Here is a 21827-nt window from a genome sequence, read left to right on the forward strand (position 1 = left end):
ATCATTCAAAACTCTAATATTAAAACATAATTTTATCGCGAATCCATTGTGTTACCTTTATTTCCGACGCGGAACCAACACATACTCGTTATTTTGATTGTACTTTTCAGTTTTCACAATTTTGTTCAATACATGTTATTAATTAAATGAAATTGTACAAATACCAGTGGACGTAAAACGCTGTTTCCAAAAGAGTTCCGAATATGAATTACATTTTGTTTTCTGAAGCTACCAGTTAATTAAGTCTCTACACATTCATATAGCTTTATCGTTATTTGATTGGAATGTAAACTTATTGTACCGCGAAAGCTAAAATTAGCTGTATATGCTATTGTATAGGTTCGCTGTTTGTGTATCATTTATTAAAATAATATGAGTAGAGCCATAAAAAAAAGAAGAGCCATCGAATAGGACGTATAACCTCTGTATTTTATACTGGTACTTACCGTAAAAACCCGCTATAATTGATAACGCATTTTACAGAAAACTGAACCTTTGAAAACTAGTTTTATCTAGGATTTTTCAGTCAAAACTAGTTATCGCAAAGTGCCTCGGTAAAAAGTAGATTACACTAATTATTCAAAATTAATATCAGTTCAAATTAGTTTTGACTAGGGAAAACGCGTTATCACTGAACAATACGCACAGAACCGATTTTATATATTTTATGATGTGAACTTAGAAAAAAAACACCTTTTATTTGTGTTACGTGTATCGTCTAGTCCCTAGTATTTGAAACTTTATTCAAAACTTCTGTATTAAGAGTCCGCAGTAAGCTCAGCCGAATTTCACCTTCTCATACAAACGGAGTTTCGTTCTTTTTTTATAACAAAACTACATGTTAAATTGTAATGAAACTTTGCACATACAATGACATGAGGTCCTTATATCTATACCTGTAAATAATTTATATAGCTCAAGCTTATAAAACGAACGAAATAGAGCAAAAACAAGTTTTGTGAGTATGAAAAACTTAAATTCGCTTAATTTTTATTAACTATGGTATCTAAAGCTACATAAACTAATTACAGGCATAGATTTAATAAATATACTACTAAAATTAATTTATTTGTGTATGTACCTACTTACCTTTAGATTTGTTATACACAGTCTAGTTCATAAATATGTATACATTTTTTCATCTTATAGCAATGTAGGTATACCTATTTATGAACTCGTCTGTACTGTGAGTAAATACATAAATAAATAATAATGGACCATATTACCGCCTCCGAATAGCGTAGAAATATGATAATTTTCGTATAAAATTCAGCGTGGTGAGGAATGAACATTGTAGAATATCATTAGGGAATTTCAGGTCATTGTTAGTGGTATAAAAAGGAAATCTTTCGCAACTGAGTGGACACTTCTGTAAAGAACTTCGGGAAACTATTCTTATTTTTAGGGTTCCGTACCTCAAAAGGAAAAAAACGGAACCCTTATAGGATCACTCGTGCGTCAGTCTGTTTGTCTGTCCGTCTGTCACAGCCTATTTTATCCGAAACTACTGGAGCAATTAAGTTTAAATTTGGTAAAGACGTACATGTAACGTAAACAAATGAATTTCAAACACGCGGGGCACTTTTGTGGGGTAAATGAGAAATTTAAAAATAAAGTTTTTCAAACTATATCGTGTTACATATCAAATGAAAGAGCTCATTGTGAGAATCTCAAATATATATTTTTTATAATTTTAGGATAAACAGTTTAGAAGTTATTCAAGAAAATAGGCTAAAAATTACCATACCCCCTATTGATCACCGAAACTACTGGGTCTAAAATTTTGAAAAAAATACGCAAAATAGATCTTTTTATTATTTGAGATATATAAATTGAAGAAGTAACTTCATCTTATTTAGCACTCACTTAGGTAGCACACTAATACCCTGGAAGGGTTATATATGACCTTTCACTTCATTTCGCATGCACCGATCAGCCTGAGAGATCTTCAACGTCGTATTAAAACAAGATCAAAACCCTAACAAGTTGTTTCATCTGAATCGGGCGCCAGTGCAAATATTTAAATCCTAACTTTATACTTGTTCAACCGTCGGATATTTCGGTTTGAGGAAAATTCCATTTTTCAGATTATTAATTTAAGTGAATGTACAAACTGTTTGAAGGTTAACGGCCATTTTTGACGAGACGCCATGGACGTTGCTCTCAGAATATAAAATTCTGTTATTTAGTTCCGTAGGATGAAAAATTAAGGGCAATACTTTTTAGGGGTTACCCAATGATTTATTATACATATTTCAAAATAGGTAATAGGCGTTCCAAAATAGAAGCTCTTAGTTGTGACAAATTGTACAAGTTGCCTTTTAATCGCACCTGGGCAAGCGATAAATGTGCACGTGCTAACGAGCTCCCACTCACCGAAAGTGAAAGAGACAAGCTCATGTTTAACAACGAGTATGACAAAGATGAATGGAATGCGAAAATTAATTTAAAATAACAGATTTCTTCGTAGGTATAAAAATAAATAACGATGGAAATATTTTTTGAGATCCTTATAAATGAGTATAACCTATCTCATCATCATTGCCCTTTGTGTCTGATCTTGTAAAATGCTTCGTTTGAGGCGCTCGTTACGAAATAACAAGCACTTTGTTGATAACATACCTATGTTAATTGGAATTTGTTAGGGGGATCATTTATAAATAAGCCTTTTGTTCAAACGTTCATTTATTTGCTAACAACATTATTATGCCAAACATATAACACATATGTATATATCAACTTACACGAAACTTTATATGAGTGAATCAGAAAAGTTATTTTGAGATTTACAAGATACAAAAGTTTAATTTAATTTACATTGGCGGTGAACCACACTAAGGGCAAAAATCGTTTAAACGTCTTGCAGGCGGTCAGGCGATAGCATAAGAGTGATGACCAAAAGCATGGCACTTAAAAATTTAGGTATTGAAAAAATAAGGTTAGCTCAGCTAAAGTTTATTGCGGTTCATTGTCTTTGTGACGGTCGAAATTTGCAAACTAAGATAAGGAATCGAAAATGCATCCGTATTGGTTATCTTTATGGGGAGACCAAGCTTAGCCTAAACAACAACTAATAAACTTTCCTTACCTACTACCTATTGTTTGTCTCATTACCTGCTTTTACCCTTTTAATATTAGGATAAAGAATCCTAAATGCATCGTAATTGGTTATCTCTATGGGAGGCGGAGTTTAGCTCGCTCGTAAGGATTGAGGTAAAAAAATTCTGAACTGGTTCACCGCCAATGTCCCCGATAGTACTTTAACTACCTGGTGAGAAAAATATAGGGGGATTTTTCTATCCATATTAGCCATACTATGCGAGTTTAATATAGGTACAGGTGACCCAAAAATCTATTAACATTTTTTTACTGCGGAATGTTGCTAATTTTAACAAGTCTGCGTTTAAATATCAAAGCTAAAGGAGTATATTTTTAAGATAACAGGTTTTTTTTAGTTAAACGATTGTAGTTTAATGTTTAATGACGTTTTGTAAAAAACGTGTATCAGTAAGAAAATATTCCTAAAAAATATATTTGTCAACGTATTTTTGGGCCAGCCTGTATTATCAATTATACCTAACAACTTTTTTAGGAGCAACCCAAAAATTTATAGTCACGTTTTGGCTGATCAGGGTACCTAGCCAACGTGCCAATCGTATACGCTCCGTAGCGTAGCGTTAGTCATCTGCGACAGTGACAGTTGCGTTTCCTTCGCTACGGAGCGTTAACAATTGGCACGTTGGCTAGGCACCCAGATGTAGATGTTTTTTTAACACCTAAAACTTTTTTCGCGATTTTAGGGTTGGTGCCATTATGAAAGAAAAAAAAATTGTGAGACATACGCCTTGCTAAGGGTGGAAACAATGTTCTTTATTAATTACAATATAGGTATTGTAATTAATTAAGGAAGGAAGGAGGAGGAAGGAAGGTAGGGTTTAGGAACCCTAATTCTACCATATTTCTTATTTACACTGTGTACATTATCCTTACCGAAATAGGTATATATTTTTATACTACGTCGGTGGCAAACAAGCATACGGGCCGCCTGATGGTACATTCACCGTAGCCTAATGGACGCCTGCAACTCCAGAGGTGTTACATACGCGTTGCCGACCCTAACACTCCGCTGCCCCAATATTACAGGGTTCTATGTTACATTTTCAAGATAGTTGAATTTCGACTTAATGTTACTATGATAAAGTTCAAATTTCAGTTCGATAAAAGTGAAACATAGAACCTTGTAATATTGGGGCAGCGACTCCGCTCCAGAGGGAGCGAAGAAAATGAAGAGTCATTTGATAATATACTCGTAAGTTTATATTTAATGCAACATCACATTTAGATACAAATCTCTAGAGAGCGAACCAAGATATTGCCTCTCCCTATATAATCTAATTTAGCGAAGTACTTTCAGGTCTACTGATATTTACAATAAGAAACTAGGTGATAGAGATAGGTAGTGGAAAAACTGGAAAACCTAAGCTACCCTTAACATACCATACAAAAACAACGTGAGCACGTAATCTCTCTTTATAAAAACTTGTTACGACAGATACTACATCAATATCTTACCTAACTTAGAAACATGGAGACTATATAAAGGAGCAAAATCTCTATGTATGAAAAGTGTCCATAAAAAAACAGTAATTAAGCGGCGCCACCATACACCGAAATAATACCAAAAACAACCTACGTAATTTGGTCGGGTTATTTGTTGCCTTCTATGGTACATGTCATACTCATGTCCCAGAGCCTACCTAGCGCCACCTATTTACAGCTGAAAGCTAGTCACTTTTGCAATAGTTCTGCTATAAGAGATTGTCGTCCTTTCTATACCGTCCATACTTAGAAAACCCTGTGACTATCCAACCCACTACCTCAATTATAAATATTATGATGTGTTTGTGAAAGTCTGTCACATGACGAACTCATCTGCATATGACAGTTCATTTTTATTTCGAGTAGCTGTCACGTAAATGTTTCTAGACATTTTTTGAAGTTTAGCACATTTAAGCCCCATTCGCGCGAGAGCTAAAAAAGCGTTGCGTGTGCGACGCACCCATAAGTAAGAGCGAGAAAGCGATATCTCTTTCTCGCTTTAGGTAATAAAGATACGGTAAGAACATTTACATTTAATTATTTTTTAAATGAAGCCCAACTAAATGAGACTTGAAGAATCCGTCATATATCATAATAAAGTCAGACTAAATATTGCTAATAGTATAGAAGTACAATATTTCCTTTCAGTGTCCGCAATTCCCCCATCCCCCCTTAACTATTATAGAGATATGTCACAAATTGCTTAATGTCAAATGCTAAAATACATTTTACATGCAGGTGTCAATTTGCATCCCATCCTGCTTGTCGTCGTAGAAGTAGAAGACGGTGCTGTCCTCCATTTTGTTGTCGCCATTGTCGCCACAAAATGGCGCCGGTTGGTCTTTCACGTAATCCACCTTGAACAAAAAGGATGCTTTTTAAACTACAAAATCTGGCAAACTACCCATCTAGGAAACAAATCAATTTTTTTTAAGTAGTGACACGTTTATATAAATTATAAACTGAAATAGATATCATATATACTATAGAAAAACCGGCCAAGTGCGAGTCGGACTCGCGTTTCAAGGGTTCCGTCCATTACACAATTTTTAACAATGTATTATTTTATGTAAAATGTGAGTGAAAATAACTAAGTAATTAAGTCCGACTCACGTTTGACTGCACATTTCTATTGTGTATTTTTTTCAAAATTTTAAACCCATTTTCGGATATAAAGGGGGGGGGGAGGGGTGGAAATTGTAATTTCTTGAATAACTTCTAAGCTTGTAAATGATGTACCCTAGATAATTATGTAATATTTAATTCAAAATATAATAAAATGCTGTTCCCATTAGCTGTAAGTATTGTATTGACATGTAAAGTATTTACTTATATTTTATCAATAAAAGATTGATTGATTGATTGATTTTCACAAGAAGCTCTTTCATTTCATATAGTTTGAAAAACTTGAATTTTTTTAATTTTGTTATTATACCCCCCAAAAGTGGTCCCCATGTTTAAAATTCATTTGCTTACGTTACATGTCCGTCTTTGGGTCACAAACTTACATATGTGTACCAAATTTCAACTTAATTGGTCCAGTAGTTTCGGAGAAAACAGGCTGTGACAGACGGACAGACAGACAGACGCACGAGTGATCCTATAAGGGTTCCGTTTTTTCCTTTTGAGGTACGGAATCCTAAAAAGTGACCAGTCCACCGGTCCGGTGGCCGAGGCGGGAATCAAACTCGCGTCTTCAGCTACGCGGTTAACGTCTTGACACTCCTGACCACTAGACCAACCGGCCACGGCTGTACCCGTCCCAAATTCTCTGGTGTACCTATATATGCTATCTTTGAAAGACTAGGCGCCTTTGACCAACTCTAATGTAATTTTTACTTTAGTGTATTAATTGTATTATATCTATTTCAGTTTATAAATTTTACCCATCAGAAATAATGACGTTCCGGATATTTGGGAAGCGTGAGCGGAGCCGAAGCCAACACCTAGAGGCCTTTTTGACACTTTAATGAAATGTAAAAAGAGCTAAACCAAGCGGATGCTGCCTTTCTCACAAATAACACCTGACTAAAGACAGCTATGAAAGACTGAAATGCCTTGGTCGAGTTATATACAAAAAATATTCTGAAACCGCACAGATGCTTTTCAAAACGCATAGATTCTTCTGAAACCGCATAATATCTCACCTTACTGACGAAGGCTATGCGGGATTCTCTCTTCCGGTACTGCGATGCCTTGGATGCACTCGTGTGGTCCATGTTTGTGAAACGCGAGTCCCTTCGTACTTTGCGACAGAGTAGGGTTTCTTGGAATGCGATGCGGTATCTGTAACAAGCCAAACGTTTCCATAAAATCTGTGAATCGGCCACATACTTATTTGGGATTGAGTCAATGACATATTGTCGAGTGACTAAAACACGTGAGTTAAACCGTAAGATTAGCATAATGTTATGAAATAAAACTATGAAAACGGATAATCGCGTATATTGAATTTATAATACATTCCGATAAATTACACATGTGCAAGATGCGGAATGTTTCCACAGTTGCAAAAGTTTTCGAAAATTTCAGAAAAATTTAATAGGAAACAAAAGAAACTTTCACATGAGTATGCTAAATGCATAAGAAACTAAATTAAATGTTCACATGAAAAAAGCTTAAACACCGGGTCATTTTTTAGCAACTTTATTAATATTTATCAGTACGGTTTTTACTCACTATGACGTACAACCGCCGCGGACACTCGTGCCTGAGGATGGATTCCCAAAGAATCCGAAACATGTCGCAAAAAGCGACTAAAAATAATAGTGAGTAAAAACCGTACTGATAAATATTTTGAAATATGTCTCACGATAGTTTAAGTGCGATTAACTTTATTAATATTAACGATAAAGATTTATTCAGTCAGATAACAAACTAACAAAATTAATATCTGTGCTAGATATTAATTTTGTTTGTTTATTATTTGACTAACAAGTAAACAAACGCCTAAATTTTAATTAAAGCAGTTTAAAAAGTATTAAGTTACAACCCGAGCGTGCCTAGTTTACAACTAGATCTAATCGCGAGATATTTAAGATAGATGCGCGATTTTAATTTAATGTAACAAAACTAGGTTTCCATGTTAATTTATGAAGATTTTTTTTTAATTACAAATTATGATTAGTTAAAATATTAAAATTATGTCTTTTTCATTACGGAATAATGGTGTTCCGGACATTTGGGAGGAGTTCCGGATCCGAAGCCAACACGTAGAGGTACAACACCCTTTTGATACTTTAAGGCGCGGTGTATAGTAAAATGCGCTATTTTGAAACCATATTTACAGACTTACAAGGATATAATGCATTATATGTATAACTTCAGTCCTTGAACTAGTTTTCTGCTTGTCAGAAATACGATGGCTCATTATTTTTTCGATAGGTATTCTTTTTAATATGCTTAAAATTGTCATTTTTTCCTTACTTTAGAAGTACTATGACGAAAATTAATATAAAACTTACTTCATTCGATAGCTTTTAAGTAATTGTGAGTTTTTGCTTAATCTTTTATCGATACGTAATTTTTTTTATTCAAAATTATGAATTCAACATTTTGTCTACTAAAATATATTACACCCTACGCAGCAGCACCTTGCGCCCGCGCCCACTCCTCACGCCACGCCACCGCCAGTACGCCCGTGACTACTGTCAGCGTCGGATCTGTGCTAGTTTAGCGGACGTTTCATAAAATGGGTAATAATGGGATTATTTATATCCTAAGAAAAATAAGTGTACAAGTGAACACTAAACTTTTTTGTAAAATAAATGCGTGAGTGTTGTGGGACACTCGGTTGGAACGAAGTTAGGAAAGGGTCGTGACGGAAAACTTACCCTTTTGTAGGGTTCCGTACCCAAAGGGTAAAAACGGAACCCTATTACTAAGACCCGTCTGTCTGTGTCCGTTCGTCTGTCTATCTGTCACCAGGCTGTATCTCATGAACCGTGATAGCTAGACAGTTAAAATTTTCACAGATGATGTATTTCTGTTGCCACTATAACAATAAATACTAAAAACAGAATAAAATAAATATTTACGTGGGGCTCTCATACAACAAACTTGATTTTTTTGCCGTTTTTTGCGTAATGGTAAGGAACCCTTCGTGCGCAAGTCCAACTCGCACTTGGCCGGTTTTTTCCATCCGCCAAGTCCGGTACGTGCGATAAGGAACTTTTCTCAAACATGCTATGTAATATTGATATTACGTTCTTTATATTAGGCTGGGAAGTATCACGTTTCAGGCGCGGCTAGACGAGAGGTCTGTAATGAAATTTCATACAAAGTTGCAGGCCTAGGCCGAGAAGTGGCTTTTTTTAGATTTCTATTTCACATATAATTGTGGCACAGCATCATGGCATTCAGCCATTAAAAAAAACTATAAGCAATATTTGCTTTTTGGTTCGTTTATGATATTCAGCCTATCAAAAAAAAACTTTTTTTTTGTTTTTTTTGTGTTTTTTTTTTACAACAAAACAATAAACAATAAACGATATTTGATTGATATATATATAGTTGGTCAAGCAAATCTTGACGGTAAATAAGAACAAAAAAAAAAAACTATACTCATCCTTTTCTTTTGGGTGTTAGTACTAGTGTAAGACAAAGATAGTATGATTCTCTCTGTCTATGTTTGAAATAAGACAGGCCTTTGACAAACTATATACCTATATTAAACGTTTGAGAAAAGCACTATACATACATCGGCGTGAAAACGGGTTGTCGGCCTCACAACTATCCGGCCTCACTACGTTCGGCCGTATATTCTATTCCTTCCCGGCCTCTGTAGTAATGTACTATTGTTCCAATAAACGCTTTATAGGCATCATATTTTGATACGATTGTTGTTTTATACCGGTGGCAAACACGCATACGACCCGCATTCACCGTAGCCTATGGACGCCTTCTATATTTTCGGCAGAAAAAGCTGCAATCCTGAGAGTGAATCCGTGTTGTGTTGTGATCGAAAAAAGCGGGACGACTTTTTAAAAACTCCGTTTTCTGAAACTACTGCACCTTAAGGTTTAATAAGATTTACTCCACGATTTATTGTGATCCAGCAATTAGTAGAGTGAATTTACGAGTAGGTACTTAATCTAGACATTAATTAATTGTCTTAATAAGCCAATTAATATTAGAGCTAACGAGTGAGTTATTAAAATTATGATACTTACTTCATACTTGTTGCTTATATTTTGTTACAGTTTACATTAATCATCCGTTTTATTTTAAGTTAATAATGTAAATTATAAATACCGTAAAATGTGCCTACTTTGCTTCAAAATTCGAAATTTAATTTAAAATGTTTAAATTAATATATTACCACAATATAATAATTTTAAATTAGTTAACAGCTAATACATGGTTCATTAAGTATTTACATACAATATGATTTTCTTGTAAAATGTAAGGTACCGTAAAATGGGGTGAGTAGGTTTCGCGGGGAGAATTGGGTTATGAATGGGGAGAGAAGGTTTGAAAGGGGGGTGAGATGGGTTTTTAGGGCTACTGCTACAAAAATAATGTATTCCAATATAAAATGGAGCTATAGTAATACTCATAATATAAAAAAAACGATACAACAATCTTCCAAAATCACCTTTGTATAAAAAACCTATCCCACCCCAATTACGAGGGACTACGGGGTGAGGTGGTTTTTCCTGTATATCGTCAAAGTTATGAAATGGAACTACCCAAAATAAAATAAAAACTAAAATACAAACGTCCGGAACATTTATTATATACACCATTCAGTTTGCATATGTAAAACTAAAATGTTATCGAGGTTTAAATGTCAGTTTTGCTCCTACTCACCCCATTTTACGGTAAAAGTTTTGAGACTAAATCTAGTTTTTTAAAAGTAGGTAGGTTATGTTTTTGCCTACTTAGGTACATACCTTATATTCCTAATACCTACCATGTGATACAAATTACTCACACACAATCAAGCTTGCAAACAGTCTGAAGTTATGGTGCTTTCACACTGGCAGTTATATAATGTTATATAGTTGGTCAAGCAAATCTTGTCAGTAGTACAAGGCGGCAAATTTTAAAAATGTAGGCGCGAAAGGATATCGTCCTATAGAAACTGAATTTGCATTTCGCGCCTTTTTCTACTGACAAGATTTGCTTGGCCAACTATATAACATCGTGTGACAGAGACAACATAATATAACACTATCACGTTGTCCCTGTCATATGATGCTATATAAGGTTAATCAGCTGCAGTGTGGGAGCACCATTAAACGTAATTATTAACTTTACTTACTTACGTTTTCATGTCATGACTTCTAATTAAGTTTCATAAAAGCTGGTGAAAATTATGTCGTTCGTCATCGCTCCATGATTAAGTCACGACCGTATAACGTACACGCTTTACAAATGAATTTGCATATGTATACAGGTTGAAATTTTATTCACCAGATTATTAAGATTAATTTATTTCCTAATATGAAATTACAATATAAATTATTTTACACTAATCTACCTGAATTTATATTATGATCGTCAAGTAGGAAAATAACAATTTATTATAATTATAAAAATGTCAGGCAATACACAATTTAAAAACCGACCAAGTGCGAGTCGGACTTGTGCACGAAGGTTTACGTACCATTACGCAAAAAACGGCAAAAAATCACGTTTGTTGTATGGGAGCCTCACTTAAATATTTATTTTATTCTGTTTTTAGTATTTGTTGTTATAGCGGGAACAGAAATACATCATCTGTGAAAATTTCAACTGTCTAGCTACCACGGTTCATGAGATACAGCCTGGTGACAGACGGACAGACAGACAGACAGACAGTGGAGTCTTAGTAATAGGGCCCCTTTTTTACCCTTTGGGTACGGAACCCTAAAAACCATTATAAGAAATCAATTAATTAACTAAATTATTAACAATGTCAAATAATACATATAAAATGAAAAACAATGTCATTTTGGCTATATCTCATAATGATCGTCAAATTAAAATAAAATAAAATTAAATACAGGTCAATAGAAAAATTAATTATATTCAAACCGTTAACCCAGTGTCAAATTGTACTGGTAACCATGGTAACATCAGGTTTAACCGGACCTTAGTACCACAAAGTTATAATAATTATTTATGATTGTTCCGAATCCAGAATCCATCAAAACAACACAGTTTACTTGTTTGTTAGGTTCACAAAGGCCCGTCAAACTTTGACATGACAGATTTCCATTTGTTCAATTATTATTTATTATTTACAGTTTTGCCTGAAGGCACCTGCCTTTGTTCATTAAATAGGCTGTCATGGAAAACACTCTAAACACTTGTGTTAAAGACATTTCCTAGTATTATTCTTTTTAAAAGTTTAGCCGTCATACCCACGTGAATTTTGGATTTGAATAGTTCATGAATAAATTCAGATGAATACCTACGGGTTCTGATTACTTATCTATGACAGATTTCTTTGACCATAAATAGTTCTTACATAAACAAATACAATAAAGGGACTTACTTTGGTGTTCATAAATGGCTTCGGAATTCTTTATTCTTTATTCAAACAAACACAAGTATAAGTTAACAGCGACCTATGCCAAGACACTTAGGGCCGGTTGCACCAACTGTTTGTCATCGTTAAAGAGTTCGCTAAATTGTATTGTATGGAAAGTTTCATAGTAAACTGCCGCGGCGCGCCGGGTGTCGTTGATCAGTCTGTCAAGTGCGGATGGTGCAACTGGCACTTATACTATTAATACATAGTCAGTATCATACACATGTATACATTTTTCGAACTACGAGTATCTCTAGGAACTTAAATTAAACATACATATTACAACGTTACATAGGTAGAGTTTAAAAAAATCCTGACACTACTTTGTAAGAATTTACTTGTCTGCGATTATGTCTGCGTTTTGGACTGTTGCTAAGAAGTTATTTAGTAATTCTATTGCTCGGTACGTGGGTGCGTTTGATCCGTGATAGGTGCGAACATTTGGATATGCGAAAAGGTTTCTGGTTCTACGTGCGCATATGCACTACTGCAGCTATGTAGACATAAATAGTGTAAGGCAAGCGTTTGCTTACGCCTTAGCGCGAGAGACTCCACCCTACCATTCCCAATTGAATATTCTATATATAGTGGGTTTAAAACGGTGTTAGGACTTTTTATACACACAAGCATGTAAAAAATATACAGAATGGGTATAGCAAATTAGCAAAAATAATAATTTCCTATCCATTTTTTACTTTGTCACAGTGACTAGTATGAGGTCTCTAGCGACTTTCATATTGATTGTCGGTGTGACAAAGTATAAAGTGGGTCGGAAATTAAATTCTTTCCCCCTTATTCATAAAACTTTACGGGCCTGATTTTGTTAAATTATGTTTTATCCCTTTCTTACAAATACATAAGTCAAAATTACAGATAAAGACAAACGATTCATAGCACATTCAGGCCAGTAACGCGCTCATGTTATCAATAACAACATACTTACATAAAATGTAAAATTATTCACACACAATTAGTCACAAATGTAAACATTTAATTAAGTAAGAGTTGAGCGCGGCGCGCCAACAAACTGGTTACTCCAGTTTGGCGCATTTATAGTATATGTATATGTTAAATCACATTTAGAAACGGGTCTATCGCGAATTTATTTTGTTACCTTTATTAAATCACATTTAGAAACGGGTCTATCGCGAATTTATTTTGTTACCTTTATTAAATCACATTTAGAAACGGGTCTATCGCGAATTTATTTTGTTACCTTTATTAAATCACATTTAGAAACGGGTCTATCGCGAATTTATTTTGTTACCTTTATTTACCGACGTTTCGACACAGGTTTCACTGGTCGTGGTCGCGGCTAACTGACGTCCCAGCAAAATGTCCCGTTTCTAAATGTGATTTAATATGTGTTTAAACCGCGAAAGTTTTAAATGTTATATGTATATGTTAACTGTGTAATTGTTTTATATGAATAAATGAATTAATAATAATGAATTTCGCTATACCTACCTACCTACTTAAGGTAAAAAATTGCAATACTCATAGTCAATATTTAGGTAGATCCCGTGGCAAAATTTTGAGAGAACAATCATCAGGAAATATAATAAAATTCTCATGATCATTGACCTTATTTATTTAGATTATGTCTAACAAAACTTTTAGTTAATATGCCGTTAAAATCCGTTTATATAGGTACTCTTTGACGTTTTTGTCGGTAAGAAAAGCTTATAAAGTTATAACAAAGCTAAATGAAAAGTTTCATGAATAAGACAAACGAGTATTTCTAAAAAAGTTTATAATATTATGGTAAGGGTAATTTTTTTAATTTCCTAAATTTATGTTAAATTATGAAAAATATTCTACAGTATTGTTAATCACTAACAAAAAGTTAATTAACACATTATTTTAGAAATATCTTTTCATGGTTCTAAAACTACATTGTCTTATGGTCACTACAAAAAATATCGATAAAATTGCATGCGATATGCGTTACATTGCGACATTTGATAGATCGATTGAATTCGTTGCTCCTACTTAGCCGGCAACTAGTTATCTTAAATCGCATGCCTTTTGTTGAAACGTTTGTAGTTAGAAGCCTTGTGATTATGTTTCATAAATAATCAAAATAAATATTATATCCTTTTATTTATTTGTGTGTTTATCACGGATATTAGTTATTTTGTTCCCGAGTTATCTTATAGATTTAATCGATTGTTCTATTTATAACATTTACTTATTTATTAATAACCTAGTAAATCATTCGATGTCTAATTCCTGTTGTGGGTTTTCTATTTGTGTAGGTAGCAACTTTAATTGTTTACGCTAGTGATGAGTCCGGTCAGAGCCTCTGCAAATGTGTCCCAAACCCAAAGTTTAGTTTGACAATTTCTTAAAAAAAACTTTCGATAAACACCATATTCTTAAAAAAAATATTACTTTTTAACGACAACGTAGGTATAGTTGGTCAAGCAAATCTTGACAGTAGAAAAAGGCGGCGCCTTTTCCTCTTGACAAGATTTACTTGACCAACTATATATTTACTTACGAGCGACGTGTATGACATTAACCCAGCATGTGCCTTTATTCTTCAATGTAAGGTTATGGACAGGCCACTACCAACATATTAAGCATTTTGTCGAACCACGGGCAACATAAAACACTTTTATTTCGGTGTAAAACAAGCTCTGGCGACATCAAATCACGGTTATATATAGCTGTTACGTGACATACACGAGTGCTTGTGTTATTACTAACGCTTTACATAATTTAGTAAGTTACATAATTTAGTAAAATAATTCAATATATTATACTTGGGTAAAGTTGGATGGACTGTGTGAGAGACAGGAGATGATATGAAACGAACGCAAGTGAATGATGAGATGACGGGCGACAGAGGGGTATGTAAGAAAAAGACATGCTGCGCCGACCCCAAGTGAATGGGACAAGTGTCTTTGCCTATGTTATTTACCTGCATTAAGTGAAACACCATATTGCAACATTTCTTTACCCTCGAAATTCATACAAAACTCACGATATCGCTTAAAAGAATATTGATATGCATTGACACGTGTCGGTTTTAAGAATAATCGTGCCTCACACAAAACATTTCGAATTCGACTGCGAAATCAAACAGCATAAATTCCAAGATTGATAGCAATTAACAAGTTTGTGCATGCTGGAATGTAGAGTTATACCGTGATTGGTGTAAGCGGGTAATTGAATAAGCATCTAACCAGTTTACGTCCGATGAAAGGCTATTAAAGCAGCAGAGAGCTTTATAGGTAAGTAGTACCTACTTAGTATTTCAGTCGGGTTTAAGAGAGATGTAGTAGTATCGATACAATTTCCTATCTATAGATCAAATTTTATGTAATCATTTAACGATTTAGCGATGCCATTGGTTGAAGATTTGAATTGTTAGGTTAAAGCGTGAAATATTTGTGGAGCTGACAGGTGCCAGAGCCATACGAGTATTTAATGGTATAGGTTTACGTGCTCTGAAATTTCCCCGATAATATTGGGTCGTTTTAATGTTTTTTGAGAAATGTTACCTTCTAGCCTAGTCGGTAGTGACCCTGCATACAAAGCAGGAGGTCCCGAGTTCGAATCCAATGGCATTTATTTGTGGCGCTTCTATTTTCCTTATTATTATTTATCAAATACCTATAGTAAAACCAGAATATCAACAATACTCGGCAGTTCTAGGAAACCGTTTTATAAATATTTCGTATTTTCATGCGTAATACCTATGTTATTTTTACCCAAATTCACGACTTATTTTGGTCCGGCAAATATCCAGTGACTTTTTTCCAAACCGTTATATTATTTATAGCGTTTAGATATCCCTATGTGCACATATCTGACTCAAAAATATGTCACATCCCATAGCTAAATAAGAGAATTTAAAAATTTGACATATATTGAGTAAATTGTATGCACTCTATTTTCATTCTTAATTGTAGAGATAAGATAATGTACGATTTGAAGCTAATATGTAATGTAAATGTGTATGTATCTGATGTAATGTGTGTGTTACTAATATGTATGACATGATGTATGGTAAATACCCCGTTTTTAGTATCTTTATAAAGTATGATTGAATATACTCGGAACACTTTATCGAAAGAGCCAACACGCCAATTGCTAACGCTCCGTAGCGATCGAAACGCAACTGTCACTGTCGCACTAATATGGAAGAGTGATAGAGAGACACAAAGCGTTTCGTTGTCGAAGCGATAGCGATTGTCACCTTGGCTAGGCCGGCACCTTGTCGACATTTCAATCCACAGGTAACATCGTTGGTCCACGATGTAGATCTAATAGGTTTATCGGTTTGCAGATGTCGGAAAAATAATCCCATCCTCAGTCACGCTCCGATGCCAACACAAATTGAGTAAACGCGGCGGTAAATCTCTTTACGCGATAAAATTATTTTTTCATTTTGAAAATGAGGCGCTTTTACATATTAGGTAGTAGACGACGTACTTTTCCACCTCGTAAAAGGCGTATTATTGAAAAGGGGCGTAAAACCAGGAAATTAGAAGGAGACAAAAGCCTGTACAATGGGCTGTGCTCTGAAGAATTGTTTGACATGATGCCAACGGCCGCTTTCTATCACCGCACCGCTCGCCATCGGCAGTTTGTTCATCCTCACACCCTAGCACCTAAATGGTCGCGTACTGTGCGGTTTAAGAGGAATTTCCTCCCGCGTACGCTTCGGCTGTGGAATGAGCTCCCTGCCGAGGTTTTCCCAAGGGGCTACAGTATGGGGTTCTTCAAATAAGGAGTGTACAGGTTTTTAAAGGGTCGGCAACGCGCATGTAATATCTCTGGTGTTGCAGGCGTCCATAAGCTACGGTGACTGCTTACCATCAGGCGGGCCGTATGCTTGTTTGCCACCGTCGTGGTATTAAAAAAAATATTCTTCCGTTTAAAATTTCGCATGTCAGATCCCTCGGCAATATAACTAGCTATTTTATACTAAAATTATTATATATTGCTATATAGTACGCAGGGTATCGATATACAACTGAAAATAAATGAAAATTAGAGTTAGACCAAGAAAAGTGTGCAGCGATTTTGATTACACTTGTACTGCGTGTGCTATCAAAATCGCTGCAGACTTTTCTTGGTCTAACTATGGACATGCTTTCGTGATATTGCTTAGAGCCTGTCCTTGCAAATATAGTCTACTTTCCGTGTAAATTTTCATGGCATAAAAATTCAATATAAAAACTACAATTTGCGTTAGCCCCCCACTTAAGCGTTTGTTTCCTCCCGACGTTGACGTTTTCTTGTAGCAGTAACAGATTTGGACTCAGTTTCCTGTTATCTATCTTGTACCACTACCAGATTTCATTAACGCAGTTGCCAGTGCAAGCTACGCGCTACGCTACGCATCGTCTGCATGATTGGCACGAGAGTATCTCGCCGCGACATAGACTTCCCGTCCCCCTTTAATTCTTTCAGTTAGTAAAAGACGGGTAGTCTATCTCGCGGCGAGATACTGTCGCGTCAATCATGTGCTCGGCCTACTGATTTCTGCTTTATAGTAAAAAGCGCGTACGAACAGAGAACTTGCCTAGCGGGTTGTTGACAGTGACTGTGTTAGAATCTGTAGCTAAAAATATTTTCTCGAAAATAAATCGCTTTAGGAATCGGTATAAGTAAATATAATTAGTCAAACCAAATTATCAGTAAATAAGAACAAAAAAAACTATACACATCCTTTTCCCGAATGATGAACTTGCTAAACTTATCTACATCCGGTACCGGAACTACTATAACAACCTCTTACGAAAATTAAAAACTCAGTATGAGAGCGATCAGATTCAGACGCACTGTAAAAACTCCAAAGAGTTATGGAAAACACTTAAAAGATTTTGTAATATCAAATCTAAAGGAAACTCAGCCGCTGAACTGTTGACTATAGCAGATAACACAAGAAACTCCCTTAGCATAGCGAATAACTACTTCTCAACGGTTGGCCAAAATCATGCTAATAATATCCTGCATCGCCTGAATGTGTCAGAGGAAAGTCTTGCGCTGAATGTAAAACTAAAGAACAGTCCACCGCACTCCCTCTTTCTGGAACCTACTGACCGACTTGAAATCCTTAAATTTATAACGCAACTGAAATCAGACAGTGCCCCTGGCCTGGACGGGGTGGGTCCTAGCTTTATTCAGCGCTTCAAACACATATTATGTGATCCGTTAACATACATTTTTAACCTTAGTTTAACCACTGGCTGCTTTCCCAAACTCTGGAAAGTGGCCTCAGTCACGCCAATCTATAAGGATGGCCCCAAAGATGTCCCTGCAAACTACAGGCCCATTTCGCTATTAAGCACATTCTCGAAACTTCTCGAGAAGACAGTTAACGTACGTTTCCATTCTTTTACAAAAGTTGGAGAGAAAAGGTATCAGAGGAATGCCACTATTACTTTTTAAAGATTATTTATATGGCCGAAAGCAACGCCTTAAATTGGGCGAATGTGTCAGTGATGACGAGGATGTCAAATATGGCGTACCGCAGGGAAGCGTTCTGGGTCCGACTCTATTTTTAGTTTATATCAACGATCTCTGCGATATGACCATTGCTGGCGCAAAAATCTTCTCTTATGCTGACGACACTGCTATCATTTTTAGTGGCAAATCATGGGAAGAGGTAAGGGTCGTAGCTGAACTCGGAATGTCATACATATCAGTGGTTAAGGATAAACCTTCTAACATTAAACACAAATAAGACAAAATATGTTTGTTTCAGCATCTCACAGCCGACTTCTCCTCTAATAGATTTAAAAATTCACTCTTGTCAGCAATCTAATTTTTGTACATGTAACTGTCCAACTATTGAAAAAGTCTCTGAAACAAAATATTTGGGTGTACAACTAGATGAGCATTTAAATTGGTATTCTCACCTTGACCAAGTAATCGGTAGAGTCAGAAAATTGCTTTGGATCTTTAAGTCGCTAAGGCACATTGCACCAGGTAAAACAAATCTTACAAAGCCTCGCAACATCTTAAACGAAATCTATATCTCCCTGGTGCAATCTGTCTTATTGTACTGCATATCGGTCTGGGGTGGTGCAGCGAAAAGTCGCTTCATCTATCTGGAAAGAGCTCAACGTGCACTCATAAAAGTGATGTACTTCAAAAAAATATTATATCCTACTGAACTACTTTATCAAACCAGTGATCTTCTATCGGTAAGAAAATTATATGTTCTGCAAACAATATTAAAAAAACACAAATTGATACTCTACAACCCTAATTATAAAACCAAAAGAAAAATGATAAATGTAACTGCTTCTGTACGTACGAGAACTTACTTTGCAAGATCTCAGTTTAATTCAAAGTCGTCCTACCTTTATAATAAAATTAACAGAGAATTAGATATCCATTCAAAAACATATCACGAATGTAAATTATATCTCACTAAATGGCTTAAAGCTAAAACCTACGAAGAAACAGAGAAGCTGCTAAAATCAGAGTACTAGAATACACTCAATCTCTCTCTCTCACTCACACACACACACACACACACGCACGCACGCACACGCACACACACACACACACACACACACACACACACACACACACACACACACACACACACACACACACACGCACACACACACACCCGTCTCAGTTGATATTCACGCCCCTGTCGTACACAAGCCTGTGTTATAATGCCTGTCTTAGAATTAAGTTAAAAGCCTATTAACTAGAAATTTTGTAAAAAAATAAAAAAAAAGACTCGGATGTATAATTACCACTATTTCTTAGTTATTAGTTATGGTACCATTGGTACCTCAAGCTTATAAAAACTGTAAAAAAAAAAAAATGTATTATTTATAAACCTAGGGAAGAGCGGTGCCTCCCAACACAAGCATTGTTTTGCTTACCGAGCGGCTCCATCCCCTGTATCACAAAAATGTAAATTATTATAAAATAAAGAATTTTGTAATTTGTAATTTTGTAATTTGTACGTCTGGCAAAATTTATCGAAGCGCATGACTTGTTATCGCCCAGACAGTTTGGCTTTAGGTCCAACCGATCCACCGAAGACGCAGTTGCACTTTTAACGGAGCTGATCTCTGACAATCTAGATAAGAATCGATATTGCATTGGAGTTTTTTTGGATTTGGCCAAAGCGTTCGATACGGTGTCGTCAAAAATACTTCTGAGCAAGCTGGAACAATTTGGCGTAAGAGGCGTTTCTTTGGACTGGTTCAGAAGTTACCTCAGAAATCGTAGCCAGCTGGTTAAGGTTGATTCCAATACAAGTGACCCCTTGCCGGTGCGCTTCGGCGTCCCTCAGGGCAGCTTGCTGGGTCCGACCCTTTTCAATATTTATATAAATGACATACATGATGTGGGACTCCAAGGCGCACAGGTGATATGTTACGCCGACGACACTGCTGTTCTGTTCACAGGTGACACGTGGAAGGAGACGTCCCGTGCGGCTGAGCTGGGAATGCTGTCGATTTACACCTGGCTGGAGAGTAACTTATTGACTCTTAACCATAAGAAAACAAATCACGTCTGCTTTCATAAAACTGCTGCATCTAAACCCCCAGAGGATCTACAAGTTAAAATACATAAATGTGGGTACCCTCTCTCTGAATCACGAGTATGCAACTGTGATGCTATCGCGCGGTGCGACGTGATAAAACACCTTGGAATTATGCTGGATGAAAATCTAAACTTTAAACTACATATTGAAGGCCTGTCAAAACGGTTAAGAAAAACAATCGCTATAATAAAACGAGTTAGAAACGCAGCAGACCGGAGAGTCCTGAAAATGGTCTACACAGCTATTTGTCAATCCGTGGCTAGCTACTGCGTTAGTATCTGGGGCAACGCAGCAAAAACCGCGCTCATAGTAGCAGAACGGGCTCAAAGATCTGTACTAAAAGTCATGCTTAGAAAACCCTTTCTCTTCCCCACGTCTCAATTATACAAAGAAGCCCGGGTCTTGAACATTCGACAGCTCTTTATACTCCGAACATGTATACTTACCCATAAAAACTTGATCGGCTCGGAATTGCACAGAGAAATGCTAAAAAAGCGCACTTTCATACTAAAAAAACCCCCAACTAAAACTAAATTTGCAAAGAGATTTGGCAGCTATGGAAAAACATCAGTGTACAATTCAATACTAAAACACTGTTACATCAAGGACCTCCCTGTTTCACAGGCAAAGCGAGTTATTTGTGACTGGTTGCTAACTATCGATTATAATAAGACTGAGGAGATAGTGCAGTGACGCTACGGCGCACTTGTATGGAGAAAGGAAACATTGTATAATGCTCTAAATTGTATAATTGTATAATGCTTTAAATATCGCGGCCATAAGCCTCAATTTCTGTCCATATGTAGTGGTACTCTATGTTACATAATTAGACATTTAACCTATAGGTATAGACACTTAGCCGTAAGAGACTTGACTGACAGACAGACCAACGTAAATCCCTAGTAGCTAAGGTTATTAGCACTAGCACCTATCTTCATCTTTAGACATACTTTCTTTTTTTTTTCAATCTAGTTTTTAATTCACTAACTGGTCGCCCAAGATACAGGCTATGCCTAGTTTGGGGACCCCTGTTCATACTGTTTTAAATGTACCGCTGTATGCGCGCAACCTGGACCTCATGTATACTCAATCTGCAAATTCCCATCTTTGTGTGCAAAATAAATATATTATTTCATTTATTTTTTTTCATTTTCTTTTGGGTGATAGTACTAA

General features: G+C 35.8%; 1 protein-coding gene across 1 annotated transcript in view; it reads right to left on the reverse strand.

Moving 5' to 3' along the window:
• Window positions 1-4200: 4200 nt before the first annotated feature.
• LOC134747161 (neuropeptides capa receptor-like) overlaps window positions 4201-21827 on the reverse strand; it is a 40120-nt gene continuing 22493 nt past the window's right edge. Inside the window, exons 3-4 of the mRNA XM_063681741.1 lie at window positions 6747-6885; window positions 4201-5456 (exon numbers count right to left, since the gene is read on the reverse strand). Of these exons, the coding sequence (XP_063537811.1) occupies window positions 5328-5456; window positions 6747-6885 (268 nt within the window). The 3' untranslated portion in view covers window positions 4201-5327. The remainder of the gene's footprint in view (window positions 5457-6746; window positions 6886-21827) is intronic.

Source organism: Cydia strobilella, chromosome 14 (assembly GCF_947568885.1).
Source record: "Cydia strobilella chromosome 14, ilCydStro3.1, whole genome shotgun sequence".
Lineage (NCBI taxonomy): Eukaryota > Metazoa > Arthropoda > Insecta > Lepidoptera > Tortricidae > Cydia > Cydia strobilella.